At 43.6% G+C, this 27,717-nt stretch overlaps 2 protein-coding genes across 4 annotated transcripts in view; one reads left to right on the top strand and one right to left on the bottom strand.

Moving 5' to 3' along the window:
• Window positions 1-24,530, bottom strand: part of ATL3 (atlastin GTPase 3) — a 36,340-nt gene extending 11,810 nt beyond the window's left edge. The window contains exons 1-6 of one of the 2 annotated variants that reach the window (XM_032233841.1): window positions 24,451-24,530; window positions 4,956-5,173; window positions 3,095-3,238; window positions 1,887-1,991; window positions 436-486; window positions 144-200 (exon numbers count right to left, since the gene is read on the bottom strand). In XM_032233841.1, coding sequence (XP_032089732.1) covers window positions 144-200; window positions 436-486; window positions 1,887-1,991; window positions 3,095-3,238; window positions 4,956-5,162 — 564 coding nt within the window. In that variant the 5' untranslated portion in view covers window positions 5,163-5,173; window positions 24,451-24,530. Of the gene's footprint in view, window positions 1-143; window positions 201-435; window positions 487-1,886; window positions 1,992-3,094; window positions 3,239-4,955; window positions 5,174-17,933; window positions 18,015-24,450 lie in introns of those variants that run through there. The other variant, XM_032233840.1, reaches the window with a different exon arrangement.
• A 62-nt stretch (window positions 24,531-24,592) lies between these two features.
• Window positions 24,593-27,717, top strand: part of RTN3 (reticulon 3) — a 51,755-nt gene continuing 48,630 nt past the window's right edge. For both annotated transcript variants that reach the window (XM_032233842.1, XM_032233843.1), the window contains exon 1: window positions 24,593-24,729. In XM_032233842.1, coding sequence (XP_032089733.1) covers window positions 24,618-24,729 — 112 coding nt within the window. In that variant the 5' untranslated portion in view covers window positions 24,593-24,617. The remainder of the gene's footprint in view (window positions 24,730-27,717) is intronic.

Genomic DNA, 27,717 nt, shown 5'->3' with positions numbered 1-27,717 from the left:
GCCTCATGCTCATTTTGCCTTGGATTCAAAGTTTTTATTTTTTCCACCCTGGGGCTGTGAGTTCCACAGGTGAATTATAAATGGGAGCCCGAGATTGTCCAGGCAGACTCCCTCCCCTCACTCCCAACTGACCGAATGCATACCTGGAATGGCTTCAGAAAGATTTCGTCCATGGCCAGACGCCCGTATTCGGTAAAGAGCTGCGGAAAGAGAAAGAAAGCAACACTGAGGGCCAGTTGCATGGAGTGGCGGCATGGCCACCAGGTGGCGCTCTTGCCTCACAATCAAGAGGCTGGGCATTCGATCCTATCACTCTGGGCACTATGAGAAAATATCTGCTGAACAAAATTCCGCATTGGCGACAGGAAGGGCATCCGGCCAGTAAATACTCAGCTGAGGGCCAGTAGCATGAAAAGATCCCACACTCCTGCCAACCTGCAGCTGCTGGAGGTCATCTTCTTGGATGTTTTGGGACAAGTTGTAAATCTGGAAAGGAAAGAAATGGTGTACACAATTATTTGCTTAGCAACCGCAGCATGAAAAAAGGGCCGCAAAATTGGGCATAACTTGCTTAACAACCACATTACTTAGCGATTAAAGTTCCAGCCTCAAATGTGGTTGTGAATCAAAAACTATCTGTATTGTCTTAATGATTGTAGGCTGACGATGCTTCTGGGTTTTAGGCATTTTGTTTTAATCTTGCAAGCTGTCCAGAATCATGTACGTATGTGAGATGGGCATATATAAAACGGTTGAGTGGATGGAAAGAATTTGATTGACTGATTGAATGACTGATTCATACATAGATAGATAAATCGATAGATAGACAGATATAGAAGGTAGATAGATGACAGACAGACAGATGATATTGATTAGATAGATAGACAGATAGACAGACAGACAGATATAGAAGATAGATAGATAGATGATAGATAGATAGATAGATAGATAGATAGATGATAGATAGATGATAGATAGATGATAGATAGATAGATAGATAGATAGATAGATAGATAGATAGATAGATAGATAGATAGATAGATAGATGATAGACAGACAGATGATATTGGATGGATGGATGGATGGATAGATAGATAGATGATAGACAGACAGATGATATTGATTAGATAGATAGATAGATAGATAGATAGATAGATAGATAGATAGATAGATAGATAGATAGATAGATATAGACAGGCAGATGATATTGGATGGATGGATAGATAGTAGACAGACAGATGATATTGGATAGATAGATATATGATGATGATAGATAGATAGATAGATAGATAGATGGATGGATGGATGGATGGATGGATGGATGGATGGATGGATGTGATATAGATGATATGATATGATAAACAGACATATAGGGTGGATTATGAATGGAAAGATTAAAATGAATAGATGAATGAATAGATAGATAGATAGATAGATAGATAGATAGATAGATAGATAGATAATGATAGATTGATAGATGAATATAGATTTAGGTAGCTAGGTAGGTAGATGGTAGGTAGACATATAGCATGGATGGATTATGGATGGAAAGATTAAGATAAAAATGGATAGACAGACAGACATGATGTATGACAGATATAGATGGACAGAGCAACAGGTGATGGAAGGAGGGAGAGAGAGAGAGAAAGAGAGAGAGATGGCTAGATAGATAATAGATTGGTAAAGAGATCACACAGATGAACAGACAGACCAACAGATGATGAAGACATACAGGCAGGCAGACAGACATCTGAGTCTCCAGGGGCAGCAAGACCTTCAGCTAACTTCCCACACTGGTGGGACCCCAGGCTAGTTTTCCTCACTTGCCAATCATGGCCAGCTGCAAACAGTGAGACTTTCTAACAAGGGAACGGACGGCAGCTCACCTGAACGGAACTGGTCATGGTGCTGAGGGCAAAAATGGTGGCGCAGTCTTTGACGGTGGACTGACTGTCAAAGGCCCCCTGGGTGTCCATCAGCACAACAGCAACCTGCAAGCAAGAGGCAAATTTGTGAATATTTACCATTTATTGTTGGAATACAAACCTTGAATTTTCAAGAGGAAGGTTGTCAGAATATTCATGACTGGGAGAGACATGGGAACAAGGTCAGCCAATGAATAAGCATAGCAACCGTCAACCAATGGGAGCTTAAACAGATCTGAGTCTGTGCCGAGAATCGACACTGAAACTACTCTGTCTGCTCTGAACTCTTGAGATGAAACTAACTCTTCTCTCCTGCTTGTAACTTCCACCACATTGAAAGAATCTACTATTCGTATGGTACATTTATTCATTTATTATTTATCCAATTCAAATTCTTTTTTTTATAAAGTGTTTTTATTTTTAATTTTCAAAACAAACACAACACGTAAAATCTTCCTTTTTTACATACTGTAGAAAGCGTATCAGTTGGTTACAAAAGACTTTCGTGCCATCTCAGATTCTGAATTGGTCATCACGTGTCCTCAACAGCTTGGGCCAATCGGTCCCATCTACAGAATTAGCTGAGTAAGGGGATTCTCTGTCAGAGGGGGGGTGGGAAACAACCCTAAATGTCCTTCCTGAGGTCAAATATCTTTTCCAATTTTCAAATATCGTTTCCTCTCATCGAGACAAAGTGATTTTTTGTAGCAGATGCATCAAACACATTAACAAAAGCGTGTCCTTTTAAAATGCTTGGTCTTCAAATCCCCTTCCCATTTTTTAAAAAAACAATGGAGGATCTTGAAAATTGCTTTGGTTCATACAGGTTGCATTTTTCAACATTTACTACGTTAAAAATGAAAACCGACACACTGGCAGAATCACGTGTAACCTGGAAATTAAGGAGAAACTTCCTGACAACTTCCCTCCAGAGGATGTGGGCGCTCCATCCCTGGGGGTTTTGAAGAAGAGACCGGGCAGTAAAATTGTCTGAAATGGCAGAGGGTCTTCTGCTTGAGCAGGGGGGGTTAGACTAGAAGACCTCCAAGATCCCTTCCAATTCTGTGATTCTGTTTTGTCCAGGGAACATGCTACCCTGATGCTCCGTTCTATTTCTGCAAGATGGCATTTCCTTTTTCCCCTCCGTAACCATTCCTGCTTTTTCTTACCTTCTTCCCGCTCGGCTTCATCACGATGAAGACTTCGCTCCAGATCTGAATGCCGGTGGTCTCGGGATCGGAGCCCCCCCGCCACGAAAATCCCGTCAAGGGCTCATTCTCCACCCCCAGCCAATCATTGTTGATGTCTTCTTTCTGTAGGGGGGGGAGGGGACTGTCAAAATGAGATCTCCAAAAACCTTCTGAGGATCACAAGACCCAAAATTCCCTTTGATTATTATCCCTCCGGGCAGATTTTCTGAAATAGGACGTCCCAGTCCAAAGGGACTACAACTCCCATCGTCCCAGGGCAGCGTAGCGCTGAAATCTGAATCCACCCCCGAAGCCTGTTGGATCAATGGGAAAAGATTTTTCTCTTCCCTGAGATAAGATTTTGTTTTTCCTCTTGGAGGTGGAGAAAAAAAAAATTTTTTTTTTTTTTACAAAAAATAAAAAAGGAGTTTAAAAACTTTTAGAAAGAAGAGAAGGGGGGGATATTTCACTTTTATGTAATAAAATAAAAGTAATAACAAGAGAAAACATGGAATAATAATCAATGACAGATTGCAACCTAAAAATAGATGTGTACTATTATTAGAAATATGTAAGTTGATTGAATGTAATAATTATGATTAACTTTATTAGTTTTGTTTGTATTGGAAAGTAAGATGCCCAGGTGCCACATGGTTCATGCATTGATTTGATATATTTATAAAAAAATTTTAAAAAAACTTGGAGGGGAAAAACTTTTTTCAGGACTCCATAAGATGAAAATAAGATTCGATGGGGAAGGAAATGTGGATGAAGGGGAGGCAAACCAGAACCTTCGATCAAATGACCAAGTTACTTGACAGAAATCTCGGAGTGATAAATACGATTTGTGTATATCTTTGGGGCTGCAAGAGGCAGGATCAGAAAGAAATAAAAAATAAGATTTGGATCCCAGTCGCTGATCCCTGAGTTCTTACTGTTAGTCATGGGAGCAAAATAGCAGCTTTGTATTAACAGAAAGCTCTTATGCAACCCTGGTATAAAATGATTGCGAAGGAACCAGCGGCAAGCCACGGCTTGCTAAAAGTCGCACTTTCTAACTGGAAAGTGGCTCCCCCTTTGCTGAATTGCAGAAAATAGGCAACGGCATCGGGATTCAAACACAGTTTGTTCTTTCTCTCTAGGTGTTTCCCAACCTTGGCAACTTTTAAGGTGTGTGGACTTCAACTCCCGGAATTCCCCAGCCAATATTCTTTAAGATAGGTGGACTTCAATTCCCAAAATCCCCCAGTCCTTATCTGGCTTGGAGAGCTGCAAGGCCGATATCTGTAAAACTTGGCTAGGAGTCGCGGAGAGTCACGAACCAATTAAGCGAACGAATGGTCTCCTGAAAACTCCACTCCCCTTCCGCTCCTCTTTTATTCCCTATGGGTGGGGCCATTCACCATCCACCTGTGGCCTTGCTCCGAAGTCAACCCCTGTTCTTTAGCTCTTCCCTTCGTCTGGCAACTCTGCGCATGCGCACACTGGGAACAGGCTCCAGCTGTTCTTCTGCCTCACTGATTTCTGACTCCGAAGGCAGCTGACAACTGGCATATGGCTCTGTCCCCCTCTCTGCCTCCGACACAGAGCCCTCCTCAGAGCCTTCCCCAGACTCCAGGACTGGCCCAGGTTCCTCTCCAACCCTCCTCACTCTCCGACTCTGCTGCCAGCTCTGCTGGCGGGGCAACCACAAGATGCTTCCACAATCAGGGATGGCAGGCGTGGGTAGCAATCAGGAATTAACAACGACAACGAGGGCACCAAAGATATATAATGCTCATCCTGCAAGACAGCCAAAGTATGGCATTGCTCCTGCGTGCGAAGGGGAAGCCAACCTTACCTGTGTGTAGAGGTAACGCAGAAGGAAGTCCAGCAGGAAGGACTTTCCCTTACGGAAAGCGCCCGCTACGGACACAACCACCACGTCAAGATCACGGATGGCATCTTGAAGGAGGACTTGGCTCAAGGCCTTCTCGTCCAACTCAAAGGAATGTTCTTCTTTGTGAACCAGGACGATCTGGACCGGACCCGGCTTAGTTCCCACCATGGCATCTCCTCCTGTTGAGGTCAAGAAAGAAAGAAAGGTTCAATGCATATAAAGAGACTACATAATGCATTAATAGAAATGGATTCGGAAACAGAATTAGTCAAAGACTGTATGATAAAGTGGGCCCAAAATTGTGAAGAACCAATAATGTTGGATACATGGGAAAAGACCTGGGTGAGAAATGTAAAGTTTACACAAGCCCAAAATATGAGAGAAAACTTTTATAAGATGCTTTATAGATGGCATCTAGATCCTAAGAAACTGGCCTCTATGTATTCGAATTTACAACCTAAATGCTGGAGATGTGATTGTGCTGATGCTACTTACTTTCATATATGGTGGACTTGTAAAAAGGCTAAAGCATTTTGGATAAAAATATGGTGGATTATGCAAAATGTTCTTAAAAAAAGGATAAAGTTTACCCCTGAGTTATTTTTGTTAGGCATAATTACCGATTATACAGTTGTAGAGATTAACCTGATTTTGCATTTAATAACCGGAGCTAGACTGTTGGTGGCGTAATACTGGAAGAAGGAAGACTTGCCTACTATTCAAGAATGGACATTGAAAGTAACAAACCAAGCTGAGATGGCTAAAATATCTGCATATCTCAAGGACCATTCAAACGAGAGATATAAACTGGAGTGGAGAAGATGGATTGACTATACTCAAAATAAATATGGGACTAAGAAATTTCAGATAGCTTATGACTAAAGAAACAAGGAATGATATAATCTGTTTAGAGCTAGCCTAGCAAGGAGGAGTTAAAGCTCAAGTGAAAGATGTTATTAATCTCTTTTTAAGTCTATTTTAGAATGTTTTTGTTAAACATTTATACCTTGTATTGGTTCTGGGAAGTCTGGGGGGGAGGGTGGGGGGGTTGGGGGGAAGAGTGGGGGGAGGGAAGCAAATATTTGTAAAAGTTTGTTTTTCAAAATTTTCATTAAGAAAGAAAGAAAGAAAGAAAGAAAGAAAGAGAAAAAAAGAAAAGGATAGGCAACATTCACCTATACACGTATTAGTCCTTGAGTAACGACAGTTCATTTAGTGATGAAAAGGACAACGGCACTAAAAAACCCGACTCAGGATGCTAATTTTTCACCCCAGGGACCATCTCTGTGGTCACGTGATTAATAATTCAAATGCTTGGCAATTGGCGTATAACTATCTATTCCAGAATTTGAACAGTATAAAGAGCTTTTTCAGGGGGAGAAACGAAGGTACACTGGTGTGTGTGTGGTGTGTGTGTGTGTGTGTGTGATGCCCAAATATGGGAGGGAGCAAACTGCTTCCCTTTTGCCTTTCAACCCATTCATTCATTCATTCATTCATTCATTCATTCATTGGATTTCTATGCCGCCCAATCCCGGAGGACTCCGGGGGGCTTACAGAAATGAAAAAAAAAAAAAAAAATTAAAAGGTATTATTAAAAACAACAACCCCACTCCAGGAGCCTTCCAGGCAGAAAAATAATCATTCTGTGTTCCATTTTTGCTGATAAATAAATGAAGGGAGACTAGTATAGATCTATTTCAAGCTATTTAGCTCTCAACAGCTAGCCATACCCTTAACTGGGATTCGAACTTGGGCTGTTTTTACATGTTAGGCAATTATGTTAACCTGTAAGCCACAAGCTCTCCTCCCTTATCAGCTGAGCCAGGGGAATGATTAAGTGTTTTGTCAAAACACTTGGTATGCAGTTCGGCGGTTCGAATCCCTAGCTCCCCATAACGGAGTGAGCTCCCGCTACTTCTCCCAGCTTCTGCCAACCTAGCAGTTCGGAAGCAGGTAAAAAATGCAAGTAGAAAAACAGGAACCACCTTTGGTGGGAAGGGAAAAGCGTTCCCTGGGCCTTCGGCGTTGAGTCATGCCGGCCACATGACCCCAGAGATGTCTTCGGACAGCGCTGGCTCTCTGGCTTCAAAACAGAGATGAGCACCGCCCCCTAGAGTCTGGAACGACTAGCATATATGTGCAAGGGGAACCTTTACCTTTACGAGAGTTTGTTTAGTGACTGTTCAAATTCTTCCACTGTGATATTATTTCCATGTCTAAACCTTTTACATTCCCAAACATGAATCCTTGCTTGGCCAAACAAGGACATTTCAATGTCGTGATTTCTTCCCCACCACCGCCCCAAAAAACCACAACTTATATAATACACCTGGGATTGTTTGAGCTTGCTGAAATTACTTTCTGGGCTTTCTTTTGTGACTACACAACGTTTTACAATGTAAATAATGTTGATATTTACATTGTGGGGATCTGGCCAGTCTCAAAACGTTTGCAGGCATTTTGGATAAAAACAATTTTGTGATGAGCCACTAAGAGCGTGCAACAGACCATAATAAGCGTACTTTATTGATTTTCTTTTTATAATGCATTCAGTTCAATCTTCTGCATTCCTGAAAAACCAATTAAGAGATATTTATATAGCAAGGCCCTGGAATTATATCTATTTGTCATCTATCGATCTATCTATCTATCTATCTATCTATCTATCTATCTATCTATCTATCTATCTACCTACCTACCTACCTACCTACCTACCTACCTACCTACCTACCTACCTACCTAATCTATCTATCTATCATCTATATTTATTAATCTATCTCTATCTCTATCATTTATTTATCTATGCATCAACCAATTATCTCTCTCTCTCTCTCTCCCTCTCTATCTCTATTATCTATCTGTCATCTATATTAATCTCTCTTTCTCTATCATTTATCTATGCATCAACCAATTAACTATCATATCTATCTCTATCATTTATTTATTTATGCATCAACCAATTATCTATCTTCATATCTATCTCTATCATTTATTTATTTATGCATCAACCAATTATCTATCTTCATATCTATCTCTATCATTTATTTATTTATGCATCAACCAATTATCTATCTATCTATCTATCTATCTATCTATCTATCTATCTATCTATCTATCTATCTATCATCTATCTATCATCTATATTTATTAATCTATCTCTATCATTTATTTATTTATGCATCAACCAATTATCTATCTTCATATCTATCTCTATCATTTATTTATGCATCAACCAATTATCTATCTATCTATCTATCTATCTATCTATCTATCTATCTATCTATCTATCTATCATCTATATTTATTAATCTATATCTCTATCATTTATTTATTTATGCATCAACCACTTATCTATCTTCATATCTATCTCTATCATTTATTTATTTATGCATCAACCAATTATCTATCTATCTATCTATCTATCTATCTATCTATCTATCATCTATCTATCATCTATCTATCATCTATATTTATTAATCTATCTCTATCTCTATCATTTATTTATCTATGCATCAACCAATTCTCTCTCTCTCTCTCTCTCTCTCTCCCTACCTACCTACCTACCTACCGTGTTTCTCTGAAAATACTACACAGTGTTATTTTCTTTTTACCTACAAAATATGGCTTGGGCTTTATTATGGGGGCAGGGTTTATTGTTTTGGGGTTGCTGGGCGGCTGCTCTCTTGCAAGCGGGCTCCCAAAGAGCCGGGCACAGCCTCATGGGCAAATGGCTGTGTTGCACTGCCACAGCAGCGCAAAACAACAGCCATGAAGCGACCACGCTCACGAGCAGCCACACGCCAAACCCCCTTTCCAGCCGGGCACAGCGCCATTCACTGACCTAGCCGCTTGAACGCCTATTCGCCGCCACCCGTCTCCCGCGGCTTGGCACCTTCCAAATGCCACTGAATGGCGCTCTGCACGGCGGGAGAGGGGGGTTGCGCGAGCGGCTGTTCCGCTCTCGCTCACCCGCCTCCCAGCCTCACGATGCATGGCCCAGCTCTCATTACAGAGCCAGGGAACCTCCGCCGCCATCCCAGTCTGGCCTTTTCCGCGGCTTCCAACCTGAGTCTTTCAGCAGTGGCCGCTCTGGGCGCACGCTCTATGGTTGTGGGCCACAAGTTCTGGTGGCAAACGGTTCCACAGGTTAATTGTTCTCACTGTCCAGAAATTTCTCCTTAATTCCAGGTCTCCTTGATTATTTTCCAACCGTTGCTTCTTTCAGGTGCTTTGGAGAATAGCTTGACTGCCTCTTCTTTGGGGCAGCCCCTGAGATATTGGAAGACTGCTATCCTGTCTCCCCTGGTCCTTCTTTTCATTAAACTAGACATCCCCAGTTCCTGCAACCGTTCTTCCTATGTTTTAGCCTCCAGTCCCCTAATCCTCTTTCTTGCTCTTCTCTGCACTCTTTCCAGAGTCTCCGCATCTTTTTTTACATCATGGCGACCAAAACTGGATGCAGGATTGGCCTTACCAAGGCTTTATAAAGTGGTATTAACGCTTCACGTGATCTAGATTCTATCAAAATTGTACAATCGTAGTTTGTAAACACGGTCTCCCAATCTGCTCCCCCCTCCCACCCGCTCCTTCTTCTACTGGGGAATTCACGCTCAGGAGGGCATCCATTCAAAGGCCGATCCCATCCTTAAGATGCTCCAAAGTGTTGCAAGCGGTCCGTTGCCATGGCAACGGAGACGAGTTCCAGGAAAAGCACAATCCGCTAAGATGGTTTGCATCCTTCCAGCCGTTCCTCTCCCAAGCATGAATTCTCACAGGAGCAAATTCGACGGATATTTTTTCCCCCCCACTAGCAGCAGGGCGCAAAAGGAGGAGTATTCTGTACCTACTGGGGCTGCTGTTCCAATCGTAAAGGAAATGATAGTGTGAGATAGAATTCTTTATTGGCCAAGGGTGATTGGACCCGCAAGCAATTTGTCTTTGGTGCATAGAGCCAAGGTGGCACAGTGGTTAGGGTGCAGTACTGCAGCCACTTCAGCTGACTGTTATCTGCAGTTCGGCGGTTCAAATCTCACTGGCTCATGGTTGACTCAGCCTTCCATCCTTCCGAGGTGGGTAAAATGAGGACCCGGATTGTTGTTGGGGGCAATATGCTGACTCTGTAAACCGCTTAGAGAGGGCTGAAAGCCCTATGAAGCGGTATATAAGTCTAACTGCTATTGCTATAAACACACAGGGTATTCTGACCTAGGCTCCCCACAAAAGGACGAAGCCGATTCCTGGTCCCGACAAAACCCCTTTTATTAAACAAATGTGAATTCCTCTCATTCACATTCAGCAAAGGCCTGGCAAACAGTCTTTCAAAGGCGTATTTATGACCACAGACCTTATCTAGCTTGGAAAGCTGCCATGTCAATATTGTCCAAATGCAAGGAAAGACTTGGGCACAGAGTCTCTGAGATTCACGGACAGATCTTCACACTCCTGAAACGAATCTTAACGAATGAATTGTTTCCTGAAAAAGCCCCCTCCCCTTTTGCTCCTCTTTTATGTCCTATGGGAGGGGCCATTCACCATCCACCTGTGGCTTTACTCCCAAGTCGACCCTGATTTCTCAGCTGTTCTTGTCTTCTGGCAGCTCTGCACATGTGCACTCTGGGAACAGGCTCCAGCTGTTCTTCTGCCTCACTGATGTCTGACTCCGAAGGCAGCTGATAACTGGCATACGGCCCTGGCCCCCTCTCTGCCTCCGACACAGAGCCCTCATCCGAGCCTTCCCCAGACTCCAGGACTGGCCCAGGTTCCTCCCCAGACTCCCCACTCTCCGAATCTGCTGGCAGGCCACAACACAGGGTACATATAAATAGCATGATATAAGACATAAATCACAGTTACAATCGTTCATCATAAGTTACAAACAATTGATAAATCATTAAGAAACTAATACGAGAAGATAGTAGGAGCAACGAGGGGGGGGGGAAGAGAAATGAGATAATGCTGCAGGAATTAAGTATTTAGCAGAGTGATAGCATGGGGGGAAAATCTTTATATCTGGTTATTTTGTCATGCGATGCTCTATAGCGAGGAGGAATTGAAATAGATTCATGTCCAGGATGCGAGAGGTCTGTAGATATTTTCTCAGCCCCCTTTCTGGTTTGTGCAGTACAGGGAGTCCTCGACTTAAAACAGCTCATTTAGTGACGGTTCGAAGCTACAGCATCCCTGAAAAAAGCAACTGTTTTTCACACCTACAACCGTTGCGGCTCCCCCATCAGTCGTGCGATTAAAATTCGGACGCTCGGCAACTGGTTCACATTTAGAGCCGAGGTGGCGCAGTGGTTAAATGCAGCACTGCAGGCTACTTCAGCTGACTGCAGTTCTGCAGTTCAGCTGTTCTAATCTCACCGGCTCAAGGTTGACTCAGCCTTCCATCCTTCCGAGGTGGGTAAAATGAGGACCCGGATTGTTGTTGGGGGCGATAAGCTGACTCTGTAAACCGCTTAGAGAGGGCTGAAAGCCCTATGAAGCCGTATATAAGTCTAACTGCTATTGCTATTTATGACGGATGCAGTGTCCCCCCCCCCCACTACCCTGGGGTCGTGTGATCCCCTTTTGCGACAAGCCAAGCTGACGGGAAAAGCCCGATTCACTTAACAACCAGGTTTAGTAAATTAACAGCTGCTGTGGTTCACTGAACAGCCGTGGCAAGGAATGGTCGTAAAATGGAGCAAAACTCACTTGAAACAAAGGTTTCGCTGAGCAACGGAAATGCCGGGCTCCATTGGGGTCGTAAGTCGAGGACTACGCGCGACACAGATCCTCAATGGAAGGCAGGGCTGTTTGCGAAAAGCGTGAAGCCGGAGCGTAAATTCAGTGAGGATAATTGTGGGTGGGGGGGGGGGGAAAGCGTTTTTCATTTTTTTTTAAAAAGTGTTTTATCCATCTTCAAAATGAAAGCTGTTCTCATCATCGCCGGCTAGGTTTTAAAAAAACAAAAACAAATTGTACCTACAAACCATTTTATTGGAACATCAATATTTCAACCGCGCTAATAGCTCCAGTTGCCTGCCGGGGCTTCTCATTTCACAACCAGAAACAATGAGATTGTGCAGAAGGGAAGCCCAGGGTGTTTTGGTTTTTTTTTTTTGCGAAAATCTTGCACCTCCAGAGCTGGGAAGGTGGATCGTGGCAATTTTAGCTCTTTAGGGGGTGTCTGATTTCAAGGAAGTGCTCCCCTATGTTACTTCTGGTTGCAATGACACCTGTTCTAAATAAAATCTATTCTCGAAGTTGCATAACCGCCATCAAAGAGATAACTCAACCAGCAACAACTAAGTTCCAACATTCAAAATGTGGGCCAAGCCCAAAATATTTCCGTCCGTTTCATCCATCCATCCATCCATCCATCCATCCAGGAATCAACTAACGTAATCACTTCATTGGTCGACCCTGTTGATTCGGACAGATTCGGATAGTGAGGAGGTTGGGGAGGAACATGGGCCAGTCCTGGAGTCTGGGGAAAGCTCGGATGAGGGCTCAGCGTCGGAGGCAGAGAGGGAGCTAGACAGCAGCGAGGCATAGGAACAGGTGGAGCCTGTTCCCAGTGTGTGCATGCGCAGGGCAGCCAGAAGACAAGAACAACTCAGAAAGCAGGGTCGACTTGGGAGTAAAGCCACAAACCTTGGAGGTGATTGGCCCCTCCCAGAGGAGACAAAAGAGGAGCGAACGGGGAGTGGAGTTTGCAGGAGACAATTCGTCTCTTCGGTCCTTTCAAGAGTGGAAAGTTCCATTTGTGACTATAAGAGACTCTGTGCGAAGTGTGGCCTTGCCCTGCGTTTGGAAACTAGTTATCTGGCAGCTCTCCAAGCGAGATAAGGTTCGTGTGGATAAAGATTCCTCTGAAAGGCTGTTCGCCAAGCCTCGCTGACTGTGAATGAAAGGAATTCACAGTCATGTAAATAAAAGGGGTTTTGCTTCTTGCTTTTTTAAGGAAACCTGGGTTAGAACAGACTCAACTTTCTGGCTTCCGGCTAAATTCAAATGATCCTTATTTTGGCCAGGTTTGGCAAAGATTTAGTTCAGAGGTGCCTAACGCCGGGAAACGTGTATGGAAGAAGAAGACGATGACCAGAGTTAAATGGACGGACTTGATAACAGAAGAAACAGACTTGGAAGGGACCTTGGAGATCTTCGAGTGTCCAACTGGCTGTTTAAGCGGGAAACTCTATAGGCCCATGATGGCGAGCTGTTGTGGCCCAGCAGGAGCCGTTGGACCTGCGACCAGACTCCGACCGCGAGGGGCCCTGGAGGACCCTGGACAGGGTTCTGACGCCACCAGGAGGCACCTGAGCCTTGGACCAGTGGGGAGGAGACAAGGGAGAGTGAGCTGGATGCCAGTAGCGAGTTGTTCCTGGATGCACGCCATCGAAGAACTACTAGGCGTCAGGAACAGTTGCGCAGTTACAGGAGGTAATTGCACTCAACTGGTGGTCATTAGGCTCCTCTCCAGACTATAAAAGGACTGCTTGTGCACACGTCCCTTTTGCAGAAGTCAATGCATGAACTAATGTTGGAGAACAGTACTGTGAACCTGGCAGGCTGGATTGCTGCCGACGCTTATCTGTGTTGGATTGCTGCCAAGGACCTGTCTTTCTGTGAATAAATTCCGTAAAGTATCTTTGGCTTGGAATGTTTTGGTGTGGGACGCGGGGGGGGGGGGTCAGAACAGCGAGCCTATGTCACGCATGTCATATAGGTCATATCAAGAGATTCACTTAACAACTCTTCCACAAACTGAACTGTGATTGATTCGCTTAACAAATTGTGGCAAGGAAGGTCGTAAAAACTCACTTAGCAGCTGCCTCGCTTAGCAACAGAAACGTGAGGTTCAGTCGTAGTCCTAAATAGAGGACTTAATCGAGTAATTTTTTTTTAAAGCGGAAGGAGAACACAAAAGACCGTCAACAACGGATAAGGCAGGAGAAGAATTGGGTTTAGGAGTGGTGGGATCTCAAACCAGAGGACACCATTCCTCTAAACCGGGCACAAGGCTTTTAAAATCACTTCTACGGAATTAAAATGCCTCTCCTTCCTTTCAGTTTTCCGGAACACCAAGACCTGGGAAAGAGGCCAAATTTTGAGAAAATTCTCCTTTTTTTTCCTCTCCTCCTTTAAAATATATATATATATATATATATATATATATATATATATATATATATATATATATATATATATATATATATATATATATATAATATATGGAAGCAGACATGGCATGCTTTAAGTTGGCAATTTTTATCTCTAAGGAAGTCGGCCGTTGGGAATCCAGACCTCCCTCAAGAAATTGTTTTGTGGAAACTTTGGGAAGGGCCTTTCCACGCTCCTTTGAAAGTCCCGTGAAAGGAAGAAGGCATATACACACACACACACACAGACACACAAACCGAGCCAAAAAGCACAATCCACTCACATACCACAGACTCCTGCCAGCGCCAGCCTCTGGATACAGTGAGTCAGACCTCATCAAGACCGCTCCCTGTCCTGTTTTACATGGTGGAGCAGAAAGAAAAACTCCAGCAAACATGGAGTTTTCCTTGAAGCAACAAAACGACAACAACTCCGTACTATTTTCATTTGCTCCACCAGCATTCAAGAAACCAGCGGGACCTTTTTAACCCAGCTTGCAAGCAGAGTTAGGAAACGAACAGAGGGATAGAATCAGGATCACGTGAAGTGTTAATGCCGCCTTTTATAATAATGCCTTGGGTTAAGACTCCTGCTTGGAATGCTGCATCCAGTTTTGCTCGCCAACGTTATTAAAACAAAGATGTTGAGATTCTGGAAAGAGCGCCGAGAAGATCAACCAAGAGGATTAGGGGACTGGAGGCTAAAACACATGAAGAACAGTTGCAGGAACTGGGGATATCTAGTTTAATGGGGGTGGCTGGATACTGTAGTAATCTTGCAATATTTGAGGGGCTGCCCCAAAGAAGAGGGAGTCGAACTGTTCTCTGCAGGACAAGAAGCAATGGGTGGAAACCAATCAAGGAGAGACGCAACCTGGAATTAAGGAGAAATTTCCCGACAGTTGGAACAATTAATCAGTGGAACTACTTGCCACCAGAAGTTGTGGGTTGCTGCAACGCTGGAAGTTTTTAAGAAGAGATTGGGCAACCGCTCGTCTGAAATAAAATATTTTGTTTGATAGGCGGCCTCCAAAATCCCTCCCAACTCTGTTATTCTGTTAATTTTTGTGCCGGTGGGCTTGTTATTCCTTGCAAAAAGTTTGGTTTAGTTTATTGTCATTGTGCACATCGCACAATGCAATTAAATGCCATCTTCGGTGTCCATTATAACTATAAAAATAAAAAAATCCAAAACAGATAGAATCATCCACACCATGCATTGAAAAAAAAGGAGTGGCCCATCTCAGCATCCATGGGTGCAGCTATCTTCAACAGCAGTTGGGACATAGAATAAATAAATTGGCTTTAGAGGTAGAGTGTCCCTATCCATGTAGGCTCCATGCCAAAAATTATAGGATCCAAGAAACGGCTTTCTAATGAGGCAAAGCATGGCTTTTTTTGGCCACTCCCTAGGGTGGACCTTAACGTGGCTTGAGGACAGAAAGATTTGGAGGATGGAGGAGAAACATACACATTCTTTGACCACACCTCTGTGGTCAAGCTGAGAAGGCCACACACAGGAAAAACCTTGCGGATTTCTCAAGATGGCTTGAGATAGGAGTGCAGCTCCTTGCATGGACAAAGTTTTGGTTCCTCAAAAAAAAAAAGTGGGGAGATCGAGAGGTATTTCTCTTTCTGATCTCGAAGGGAACATTGAAGCCTTTGTCCCTTCTGAATCACTGGTGTTTTATTCTCCTTGCAAGAAATGAAAGTCTCAAATTACAACCAGCTAAGGCGCTGGGCTCCATAAAACATTTCAAAGATAACTCAAGTCAATCTAGATCAACGGTTCTCAGTGGTGGCTAATTTTAAGTTACGTGGACTTCAACTCCCAGAAGTAGCTAAGGTTGAGAAATACCGAGGGAGATAAAATAGAATTTAAGTACAGCTTTGAAATTAGGTTTTAGGCGGTTGAAACAAGACACCTAATTACATAATCCATCAAAACCCAAACATTTGAGCTGGTGAGAAAGAATAGAATTCTTTATTGACACAAGGAATTTGTCTTTGGTGCACAGGATCTCAGCGTCCATAAAGAAAAAATAAAATACATTCATCAAGAATAAAAAGATGCAACACTTAGTGATAGATAGTCAAGGTTGCTAATAAGCTATCAAATCGTGTTAGGAAGCAAATTAAAACAATATAAATTGAAAGATACAAGCGACATGGTTATAGTCATAAGTGGGGAGAGACAGATACTAGGAAGGAAGAGGAGAATAATAATAGTTATACAGTCTTAGTAAATTATTTGACAGTGTTGTGGGAATTAGTTGTTAAGCAGTGATGGCATTCAGGGAAATAACTGTCCTTGTGTCTAGTTGTTCTCGTGTGCAGTGCTCCATAGTGTTGTTTTGAAGGCAGAAGTTGAAACAATTTATAATCTATATTAATTTTCTATTTTTCCCATCCGTTCAAGCCACCGTAAAGACAGTTATCGCTACAAACTCCATTCGTAGGGTCCCAGTTTGGAGCGGACCAAGCTGACTTCAGAACTACAGGTAGTCCTTGATTTACAACCATCATTTTAATGACGGTTAATGAAATAATAATGTTCAAAGTTACAACGGCACTGGGGAAAAAGATTACTTATGACCGTTTTTCCGCACTTCGGCAGCTGATCGAAATTCGAATGCTTGGCCCATGGCTCGGAAGCCACGCGATCCCCATTTGCGTCCTCCCGACAAGCAAGATTCGCTTAACAACCGCGTGATCCACTTAACAACTGCAGTGATTCGTTTAACAACGGTGGCCAGGAAGATGATAAAACGAGGCAAAAATTCAGTGTGGCGCTTAGCCACAGAAAGTTTTGCCAACTGATTGCAACCCGACCTACAACTGAAACCAGACCCCGGATGAAGAAACATGTGGGAAAACCGGTTCAGGTGTTTGGACATATTCCTTAAATTGGAGCAGATACTTATCCCCAATGCAATAATAATCCCGTTCTTTTTCTTTTCTTTCTTTTTTAAAATAAATGCCACAAGGCCCACATCAAAGGAAGATGGAGAAATGCACACACACACACACACACACACACACACACACACACACACACAGAAATTGCACTGCCTCCTCTGGGATCCATGTCTGATTTCCTTCCTTGAAATCATGATAACGGAGCAATTTACTATCTGGCATCTCAGCCAGGTAAGAGCGATAAGGGGGTGGATGGTTTGAACCCTTGGCGTGGCATTTCTTTCCCAGTAGCACAAGATGGCTGAGTTTGCAAAACAACCTGCCTTTCCTCACCTCCCCTTCTCACTCTCACTCACACACACACCCCAAATGAGCATTAGGTGATTCCTGTGGATCAGCTGTAGTTGTGTGCCTCTTCTTGCAAACCTCAACAACAACGAAGCAGACATGTTGCAATTAAAGGAAGGAATAATAATCTAGACAGCTCCCCCCTCCCAAAAATTGATGCATTGCAAGGGAACTCTTCCAGCCCCCCAAGAAGCAATAGGGCCCCCCTCCAGATGCTTGGGCCCCCAAAGCCCATCATCCCCAACCCACTTGGCACAAGGCCAGCTGTTGCATTCTTTGCTTTGAATATTGCATTGGGAAATGGGGAGGGGCGTGTGGGTCTCCCTCTGCTGTCCCTGGGCTGGGGATTAGGGGTGGGGGTGGCTGAGCACCTGGCACACTCACTAGGGGGCATCTTTCCAACCGCTCCCCCCCCCATGGGAAAAGGGGGGGCTTGCATTTCTTTCCCCCCCACCCCACACCCCCAAAACAAGGAAGGTGCAATAGAGAGGCTGCCCATTGCAACCAGAGGAAGGGTCCCTACCGGCCAGCTCCAGCCTGATGAGCCCCCGATGCTAACGCCGCAGCCGAAGGAATGACACCGATCTGCAGCCGCCGCCTCCCGCCCGCCCCTCTTCCCGCCCCATGGCCATGCAAGCCAAAGGCGGAGCCGGCACCACGCGGGGAGAAAGAAGGCAGGAGGAGAGCAGGGGAGAAAGAGCTCCTCGCCAGAGGCACGCCGGGAAATGTGGTCCGCCTGGGGACGCTCATGCTGAGGGGGTGAGGCGGTGAGAACTACAACTCCCGAGAGGACGCGCGGGAAGGCGGTTTTTTTTTCTTTCCCCGGGCTGGCTCTGGCGCAGGGCATTTCGGGAGATGGAGTCCCGCCTTCTTGCAATGGGCATGAAGCCTGCAAGGGAATGAGAGTCGTTGCGTTTGGAGGCCTTTTTTTCCCTAAGGATGCTTTTCCCAATGGGAAGGGAGGGGGGGAGTGAGGAGGAGGAGGAGGGGTAGCAGCCCCCCCCCATCATTCAATCAATTGATCAGTGAATTAGTGGATTGCCTCCAGTTTAGAATAGGATTCATAATAGAAGAGTAGGAATAGAATAGAATAGAATAGAAAGTAAAAAAGAGAATAAAGAAAGAATAGAGTAAAAGAGAATAGAGTAAAATATGGAGTAAAGAATAGAATAGAATATAGAGTAGAAAAAGAGAGAATAGAATATAGAGTAAAAAATAAGCAAAAAGAATAGAATAGAATATAGAGTATAGAATAGAATATAGAGTAAAAAAAGAGAGAATAGACTAGAATATAGAGTAAAAAAGAGAGAATAGAATAGAATATAGAGTAAAAAAGAGAGAATAGAATAGAATATAGAGTAAAAAAAGAAGCAAATAGAATAGAATATAGAGTCAAGAATAGAATAGAATAGAGAATAGGAATAGAATAGAATAACAGAGTTGGAAGGGACCTTAGAGATCTTCTAGTCCAACCCCCTGCTTAGGCAGGGAGCCCTATACCACTTCAGACAAATGGGTTGTGCAACAATATATAATTAAATCCCTTATATCTGCACCTACATTTCTTTTGCAAATGCAACTTTGATGGTCATTAAAGATGCAAAGCTGAAATCCAGCAAAGGAAACATATGCAAATAGGGGATTTCTTCCCCCCCCCCCTATAGTAAGCAAAAAGAAGTTTGTTTTGGAAACTACGATATCCCAGCTGTAGAATTTTGAAGCTGACTATCCTTGTCTTGCTTCTTGCGTTTCATAATGCTTTATAAGAAACAGGTTTGGCGTGTTTCAAAGGCGCCCAGTCTCTTAAAAAAAATTTTTAGACTTTGCCGTAGAGTTCTGGGTAAAAGAACAGCCCAGTTTTCTTCCTAAGCCATTCAGAAATGCAACGCATTCCTCTGGCTATTTGAAGAGAATTTCAATAGCCACTTTCTGGCTGGGTTTTCATCATCACCTCGTTCCATTTGGTAGGGGGGGGGGGAGTTTCATGGATTTATGTAAACATAGCCCCTTTCCTTAATTTTCAGTTTATGCAGGGGTGAAATAGAAATAGAATATGGTACAGAAAATTGAATTAGTCTAATAAGGGTATTTTTTCTTCCGTTCAAATCCCTGCTGGATTTGTTGGCAAGGTTTTTCAGAAATAGTTTGTCATTGCCTGCTTCCTAAGGCTGAGAGAATATGACTGGCCCATGGCGGGATTAGAAGAATAGAATAGATTAGAATATTGAAAAGAACAGAATAGAATAGAATAGAATATTAAATAGGATAGGATAGACTAGAACCTTGCCAACAAAGCTGCAGGGATTTGAATGAAAGAAAAAAATATATCCTCATTAGACTAATTCAATTTTTGTACCATATTCTATTTCTATTTCATATGAAGAATGGTTGCAGGAACTGGGTATGTCCAGTTTAATGAAAAGAAGGACTAGGGGAGACATGATAGCAGTCTTCCAATATCTCAGGGGCTGCCCCAAAGAAGAGGGAGTCAAGCTATTCTCCAAAGCACCTGAGGGTAGAACAAGAAGCAATGGGTGGAAACTAATCAAGGAGGGGAAGCAACTTAGAACGAGGAGAAATTTCCTGACAGTGAGAACAATTAATCAGTGGAACAGAAATTGCCTCCAGAAATTGTGAATGCCCCAATACTGGAAGTCTTTAAGAAGATGCCAGATAGCCATTTCTCTGAAGTGGTGTAGGGTTTCCTGCCTAGGCAGGGGCTGGACTAGAAGACCTCCAAGGTCCCTTCCAACTCTGCTATTGTATTGTATAATACAATACAATACTATTGTGGCCTGCAGGAGCCGTTGGAGCTGCCAACAGACTCTGATAGCCAGGGACCCTATGAGTCAGCTCTGGAAGATGTGGAGGACCCTGGACAGGGTTCAGACTCCAAGCAGGGACCAGAGAGGCTGGTTGGCCACCAGGAGGCGCCAGAGGCATGGAGCAGCGGTGAAAGCCAAAGGGAGTTTGTCCCAGACGCCAGATAAAGACGGGCAGATAAGCGCTGGCAGCAACTACGGAGATATAGAAGATAATTGGGGCCAGGTGGTTGTGATTAGGCTCCTCCCAAGAGAGTATATAAGAAGAGACTTTGGGAGGAGACCTTTTGCAGGACACAACCATTATACTAAAGCCAGAGAAGCTCTTGTGTGTATTTCTTATCTGTGGAAGTCTGGGTTGCTGCCAAAGTCTTGTCTGTATGTTAATTACTGTGCATAAATTGGCTAGCAGTAATCTTGTGTCAGCATGACTCATCGTACAGAGGGGGGGGGTCAGGACACAATACAATACAATATTGAATAGAATAGAATAGAATAGAATAGAATAGAATTCTTTGTTGGCCAACTGTGATTGGACACACAAGGAATTTGTCTTTGGTGCATAAGCTCCAAAGAAAAATAAAATAGAATACATTCATCAAGAATCATAAGATACAGCACTTAGTGACAGTCATAGGTTACTCATAAGCAATCAAATTATATTAGGAAGCAAATAAAACAATATAAAATTGAAAGATACAAACATCATGGTTATAGTCATAAGTGGGGAGAGAGATACTAGGAAGGAAGAGAAGAAGAATAGTAATGCAGACTTAGTGAATTATTTGTCAGTGTTGTGGGAATTAGTTGTTAAGCAGAGTGATGGCATTCGGACCCATCCAAAATGTTGCCGTAGAGTTCTGGGTGAAAGAACAGCCCAGTTTTCTTCAAACTTTCCCTAAGCCATTCAGAAATGCAACGCATTCCTCTGGCTATTTGAAGAGAATTTCAATAGCCACTTTCTGTTCTATGGCTGTCACAACTTTGAACGGTCATAAAACGATCGGTCGTTAAGCAAGGACTACCTGTACATCTCTTTATGGCAGCAAACGCTGGGGTTTTTGCCTCTTTGCTGCCCTCTAGTGGACATGTGGTTTGGAGCGTGTTGTTTTTTTTGCTGTTGGAATTCCGTCATTCACAAAAATGCAGGCAGGGATTGACTGTGGGAATCCTAAAACACCAGTGTTGACTTAATTATAGTGGGGGGGGGGTAGAGAGAGGAAACTATATTTTGCAGGTCCATAGAGTACATGCAGGATGGTTCCATTTGCAGAAAATATCCAGTAATTGCTTTGGCAATTCATTTAAAGGTGTGGGGGGGGGGGGGAACCAGTCACTCCTGACTGTGGGCAGAATTAGCCTTCAATGCTGCATTCTAACCACTGGGAGGGAGAGAAGGAAGGAAGGAAGGAAGGGAGGGAGGGAGGGCAATAGAACTTAGACTTATATACCGCTTAACAGTACTTTCCAGCCCTCTCTAAGTGGTTTACAGGGTCAGCCTGTTGCCCCCAACAATCTGGGTCCTCATTTTACCAACCTTGGAAGGATGGAAGGCTGAGTCAACCTTGAGCCGGTCAGGATCAAACTCCTTGCAGTGGGCAGAGTTTAGCCTGTAGGGCTGCATTCTAACAGGAAGAAAGGAAAGGAAGGAAGGGAAGGGAAGGAAAGGAAGGAAGGAAGGAAGGAAGGAAGGGCAATAGCACTTAGACTTATATACCGCTTAACAGTACTTTCCAGCCCTCTCTAAGTGGTTTACAGGGTCAGCCTGTTGCCCCCAACAATCCGGGTCTTCATTTTACCAACCTTGGAAGGACGGAAGGCTGAGTCAACCTTGAGCCGGTCAGGATCAAACTCCTTGCAGTGGGCAGAGTTTAGCCTGTAGTGCTGCATTCTAACAGGAAGGAAGGAAGGAAGGAAGGAAGGAAGGAAGGAAATGAGGGAGGGAGGGTAATAGCAATAGCACTTAGACTTATATACCGCTTCACAGTGGTTTACAGCCCTCTCTAAATGGTTTACAGAGTCAGCCTCTTGCCCCCCAACAATCTGGCTCTTCATTTGACCCACCTCGGAAGGACGGGAGGCTGAGTCAACCTTGAGCCTGGTGAGATTCGAACCGCCAAATTGCAGGCAGCCGGCAGCCGGATGCTGCAACCCTCATAAATACATGCGGGTAGCTAAGCGCCTGAATTTTGATATCCCCTGAGCATGGGGATGCTGCAATGTTTGTAATGCAAAGACCAGGCATAAGTCACTTTTCCCCCCAGTAAAACTAAAGGTTCTAAGTCAAGGACAACCTGTATGGATTATGTATGAAAAAACAAACAGCCATGTTTGATGGTTTAGAGCTAAGTTGACATTTTCTGATACAGAACTTTTCATGCCTTTTTTTTTTTAAAAGAGTCCACTGATGAATTCCGGGACACATTACAAAGACATCAACACGCATCGTATAAAAATGGTTTGCCATATTCTACTTTTGAAGAACCGTTTCTACTTCTATGTCCAACCTACAGAAACCCCCAAGGCTTTTCCAAGGTCAACCAGAGTTGAATAGGTATGGGGATTTCTTTTTTTTACAGTATTCTTATTATTTATTTACTATATGGGCTATATTTATACGTCCACTTAACTGACCTCAGCAAAATCTGAGACGGCTAAACAAAACATCCATGCAGTAACAGGATGCAATTAAAAAAACACATTTAAAATCCAAAACAAGAAGAAAAATGGCATCTGAGAATAGCTAGCCTAGAACAAACACAAACCAATGACGTTATAATATCACTATTATTATTCAGAGGCATGTTTACTTTTTCTTTTAAAACAATGATGTTTGCCATGACTCACCATCCAGTAAAAGGGAAGTGCCTCATTTACAATTAAAATATACTCATCCCTAAAAGTCATCTTTAAAATGGCATTACCTGGCATTAAAACAACCCCTTAAGTAGGAGCCAGCCATGTGCAGCAGCTGCCAAAAAAGCCAACACAGTTCTAGGCTGCATAAACATAGGGATAGAATCAAGATCCCGTGAAGTGTTAGTACCATTTTATAAGGCCTTGGTGAGGAATACGGCGTCCAGTTTTGGTCGCCACAATGTAAAAAAAGATGTTGAGATTCTAGAAAGAGTGCAGAGAAGAGCAACAAAGATGATTAGGGGACTGGAGGCTAAAACATGTAAAGAACAGTTGCAGAAAGTGGGTATGTCTGGTTTAATGAAAAGAAGGACTAGGGGAGACATGATAGCAGTCTTCCAATATCTCAGGGGTTGCCACAAAGAAGAGGGAGTCAAGCTATTCTCCAAAGCACCCGAGGGCAGGAGAAGATGCAATGGGTGGAAACTAATCAAGGAGGGAAGCAACTTAGAACTAAGGAGGAATTTCCTGACAGTGAGAACAATTTATCAGTGGATTAATTGTTGCCTCCAGAAGTTGTGAATGCTCCAACACTGGATCATTTTAAGAAGAAATTGGACAGCCATTTGTCTGGGGTGGTATAGGGTCTCCTGCTTGAGCAGGGGGTTGGACTAGAAGACCTCCAAGGTCCCTTTCAACTCTGTTATTCCAAAATAGCATCAATCTTCTTTAAAAAACAAAACATTGATGTCATCATTTCCTAAACTCTTGGGCAGCTTAAAAAATCACCTTCAAATTCTTTATAACAACAAAAGCTACATTATGTATGTTTAGCCACTTCCCTATTTATTTAAATTATAAATCAGCTTCTGTGTGTGTATGCAATATATATATTTGTGTGTACGTATATGTGTGTGTGTCTGTGTGTGTGTATAATAATATAACATAAACTAACATAACATTAATGTAATGTAATTATAATATAATATAATATAATATAATATAATATAATATAATATAATTAATATAATATAATTAATATAATATAATTAATATTATATTTTATTATATTATATATATATATATATATATATTATATATTATATATTATATATTATATATTATATATTATATATTATATATATATTATATTATATATTATATATTATATTATATTACAATACAATACAATACAATATAATACAATATAATAATATACGAATGTCTTCCTTTAAGTTTTTTTTAAAAAAGGAAGCAATTTTGATAGGCCAAAGACACGCCTACTTCCCGCCCTCCTCCCTCACTGCGCCTGCGCTCGAAAGCGCCCAGCCCGACACGCCCCTTCGCGGCACGTTTGCTCACCGCCCTCTTCTCGCGCCTGCGCACTGCGGCCTCGTCGCCTCAGGTTGACCAGTCGGTGCTCGTCCGTTGAGCGGAGCGGTCGTTTGGAGGAGAATCTTCGTCGACGTTTTTTTTTTTTTTTTAAATATATCTCTTATCTATATATCCCACCCCGGTCGTAGGCGAAAATGGCTGATCCGGCCGCCCAGTCCCCGTTTATTTCTTCTTCGGCCGGAGGCGGCTCCTCCGAGGCGGGAGGACGAGACCTGAAGGGGGCAGGTTCCCCCCAATCTTGCGCTGGTAAGGACGGAGCGGGGGGGGGGAGTGGGCAGTGGAAGGAACGGCGGCGGCGGCGGCGGCTGCGCGGGAGGGGAGGGGGGAGTGCGCGTTGACGGGAAGAGCCGTAAGGTTGCCTTGTCAAGCACGAGATGGGGGGGGGGAAACGGGGGGAGAGAAATGCGCATTTTTTTGGCACCCTTGGCATTTCATGCAAAAAAATAAAAATGACAAGAGGTCTGCTGACTTGCCAGTAAATGTGCCCCCATTTGCATTATTTATTTTATCCAGTATTTTATTTGCTTTCTCCCCCCCTCCCCCAATTAGGTGGGATGTAGGGTAGAGTGCACCCTTGCATTTAATGCAAAAAATTAAAATAAAAAATGACAGGGTCCGCTGATTTGCCAATAAATGTGCCCCCACTTGCATTATTTATCGAGAGTCAGTTATTATTTTTTGCTTTCTCCCCCCCCCCCAATGAGCTGGGATGTAGGGTAGAGTACGCCCTTGCATTTAATGCAAAAATTAAAAATGAGTGGGTCTGCTGATTTGCCAGTAAATGTGCCCCTATTTGCATTATTATTTTATTGAGAATCAGTATTTTGTTTGCTTTCTCCCTCCCCCAATTAAGGTTAGCTGGGATGTAGGGTAGAGCCCACCGTTGCATTTAATGCACAAAATTTTAAAAAATATGACAGGGTCTGTGGATTTGCCAGGAAATGCACCTTGGCGTTGTCTTACCCAGATCAGATATTTGTTGCTCCCATCTTTAAAACAAGGTAGATAAGAATTGGGGAGAGGGGCTTCAGAGCACCCCCTTTCCCCCCTAGCTAGCAGAATGCAGGATCAATTAAAAATTTTATGTTTATTGATCTAGGAAATCTCTCTCTCTGCCTTGCAGTTCCTTAATGGCTGCAGATGGCTTTGGCAAAAGCAATGTTGAAATGCTTTGAAATACACACACACATACACACAATTTAAGGGTGACACTAAAAAGCTTGGGAAGATGAACCCTACAGTCTTTTCTCAAAGAAAGTGGGGGGGGGGGTTCGGTTCCCTGCCGCTCTTGGCTCCATTATATGTACTCTGCCCTGGAGGACAAGATCAAACTGCCTGTTGATGTGATGATAGCTGATTACAGCTGTTTTCTACAACCTGCCCCCCCCCCCAATCCCTGGGGAGGGGGTGTCTGCCACTCCCCTCAGCGGGAAGCAGGGAAGATCCTCCAGGTCGTACCCAAAATGAGATTCCGGTGACAGTTCCATGCCGACCTTTTCAATTTTTTTTTGCTTTGCAATTCAGTTTTGCAACCATGGGAAGCATCTAAACCAGGTGGAAGTCATCATTTCCCCCCCCCACCCCACGCTCCCCACACACAAAAGGAATTTAAAAATTCAGCCCCTTCGCTGGTAGTGTGGGGGGGGGGACGACAGCTCTTTTATGAATAGGAAAGGTCTCTGTCCTTTAAATAAAAAACAAGAACTCTAATCCGAAATACAGATTCTGGGCTTTGAAAACCTTCCCTTCACTTGACTGTTGTCTGTCTGTCTGTCTGTCTCGTCGCCCCCCTCCCCGAAAAATGGAAGATTGTGGGAAAATAATAAACCATATGGCAGGAAGAAAAGATAGCGGCTCGTGGGATTGCAGGGAGGGGGGAGATTGCTCAAAACAAGCATGTTTTCTGGCTGCACACCATTACAATAGGGATATGAATTCAAAATCGAGATAATTTATTTAACGTGACCAGTTTTCAGCGCAACACCTCCCCCCCTCCTCCTTGCAGATTTCCCACTCTTGACATGTAAAATATTCTTTAAAAATAATAATAATAATAATAGATTCATTTCTAAGCAGGACTGGTAGCCTCTTTGTGACAAATATTTCTGTCTCCTTTTATCCTTTTTTTGAGAGCTGCCACAGATAGATAGATAGATAGATAGATAGATAGATAGATAGATAGATAGATAGATAGAGATTTTCCTGGAAAGTGTGGTGTGGGGATCACATAGGGGTCTGAGACATAGGAAGAGGCCTCCGATGAAGCCCTGGGGACGGGAAGGGCGTGGCAGTTCCCAGGGCTTGGGAGAAAATGGGGATTTAGCATTCAGCTCTGCCTCCTGCTATCATTTGGAAAACGTAGAAAGGGGGAGCAAAAACTCTATGTGCCAAACCAAGAGGATAAATTGAAGGTTGGAGGAGCTGGGAAATGGGCTGTGGAGCGGGTGGGGGGGGCTTGCCAAGATGCCAGGGGCAGGCAAGCTAGTGCTGGGTGTGGCACACCAATCCCGTGGAAAAATTCTTAGGCAATGTTCCCGCGCGGGGAAATGAAGCAATCTCGGTTGGAGTAGTTTAGGATCACAACTGCAGGTTAGCATTGCAAGACGTCTGGCTGATGCGTTACAAACCCTCCGTTTCTTTGGTGGGTGTTTCCCCCCCCCACCCCAGCTGCAAACCCCTTCCCCAGTCCTCCATTCCAGATGTCTTGTCTGACCTGGCGGGGGGGGGGGGGAGACAGATTGGGGAGTGGCCTGGGAAGCTCTGGAAATCCTGCCTTTCTCTTGCTACCAAAGCGAGGAGGAGGGAGAATGGGTGGGTTGGAAGTGAATCCTAGATTTCGTTTTTTAATTCGAGGCATTGGATCCCAGGAACGAAGCCCGAATGTGGGTTTTGCACCAGCTTGGCATAGTCTCCCTTGCTGATATGGGATTTTTTTTGGGGGGGGGGGACACGAAAATCTCCCCTTGCAATTGCAGGAAGGGGCACCTCGCTCTGTTTTGGATCCATCGAAGTCCCCAACAGGGGGTCACTTCACTGGCATCGTCTTCGAAGCGTGGCTTGTCGCCCCTCCTTCCCTTTTGCCCCAAAGGTCCAGGATTCTGGAGGGCATCCTGAATAATTCCCACGCCACGCAGGTGACCCAGTCGATTGGGGGTGGGGGAGAGAAAAAGAGCATTGGTGGTTTTTTTTCCCCAGACAATTTTCTCTCTGTGTCTGGGTGGTTTCGTAATGCGG

Source organism: Thamnophis elegans, chromosome 17, assembly GCF_009769535.1.
Source record: "Thamnophis elegans isolate rThaEle1 chromosome 17, rThaEle1.pri, whole genome shotgun sequence".
Classification (NCBI taxonomy): Eukaryota; Metazoa; Chordata; class Lepidosauria; order Squamata; family Colubridae; genus Thamnophis; species Thamnophis elegans.
This window is presented reverse-complemented; position numbering and strand designations above follow the sequence as displayed.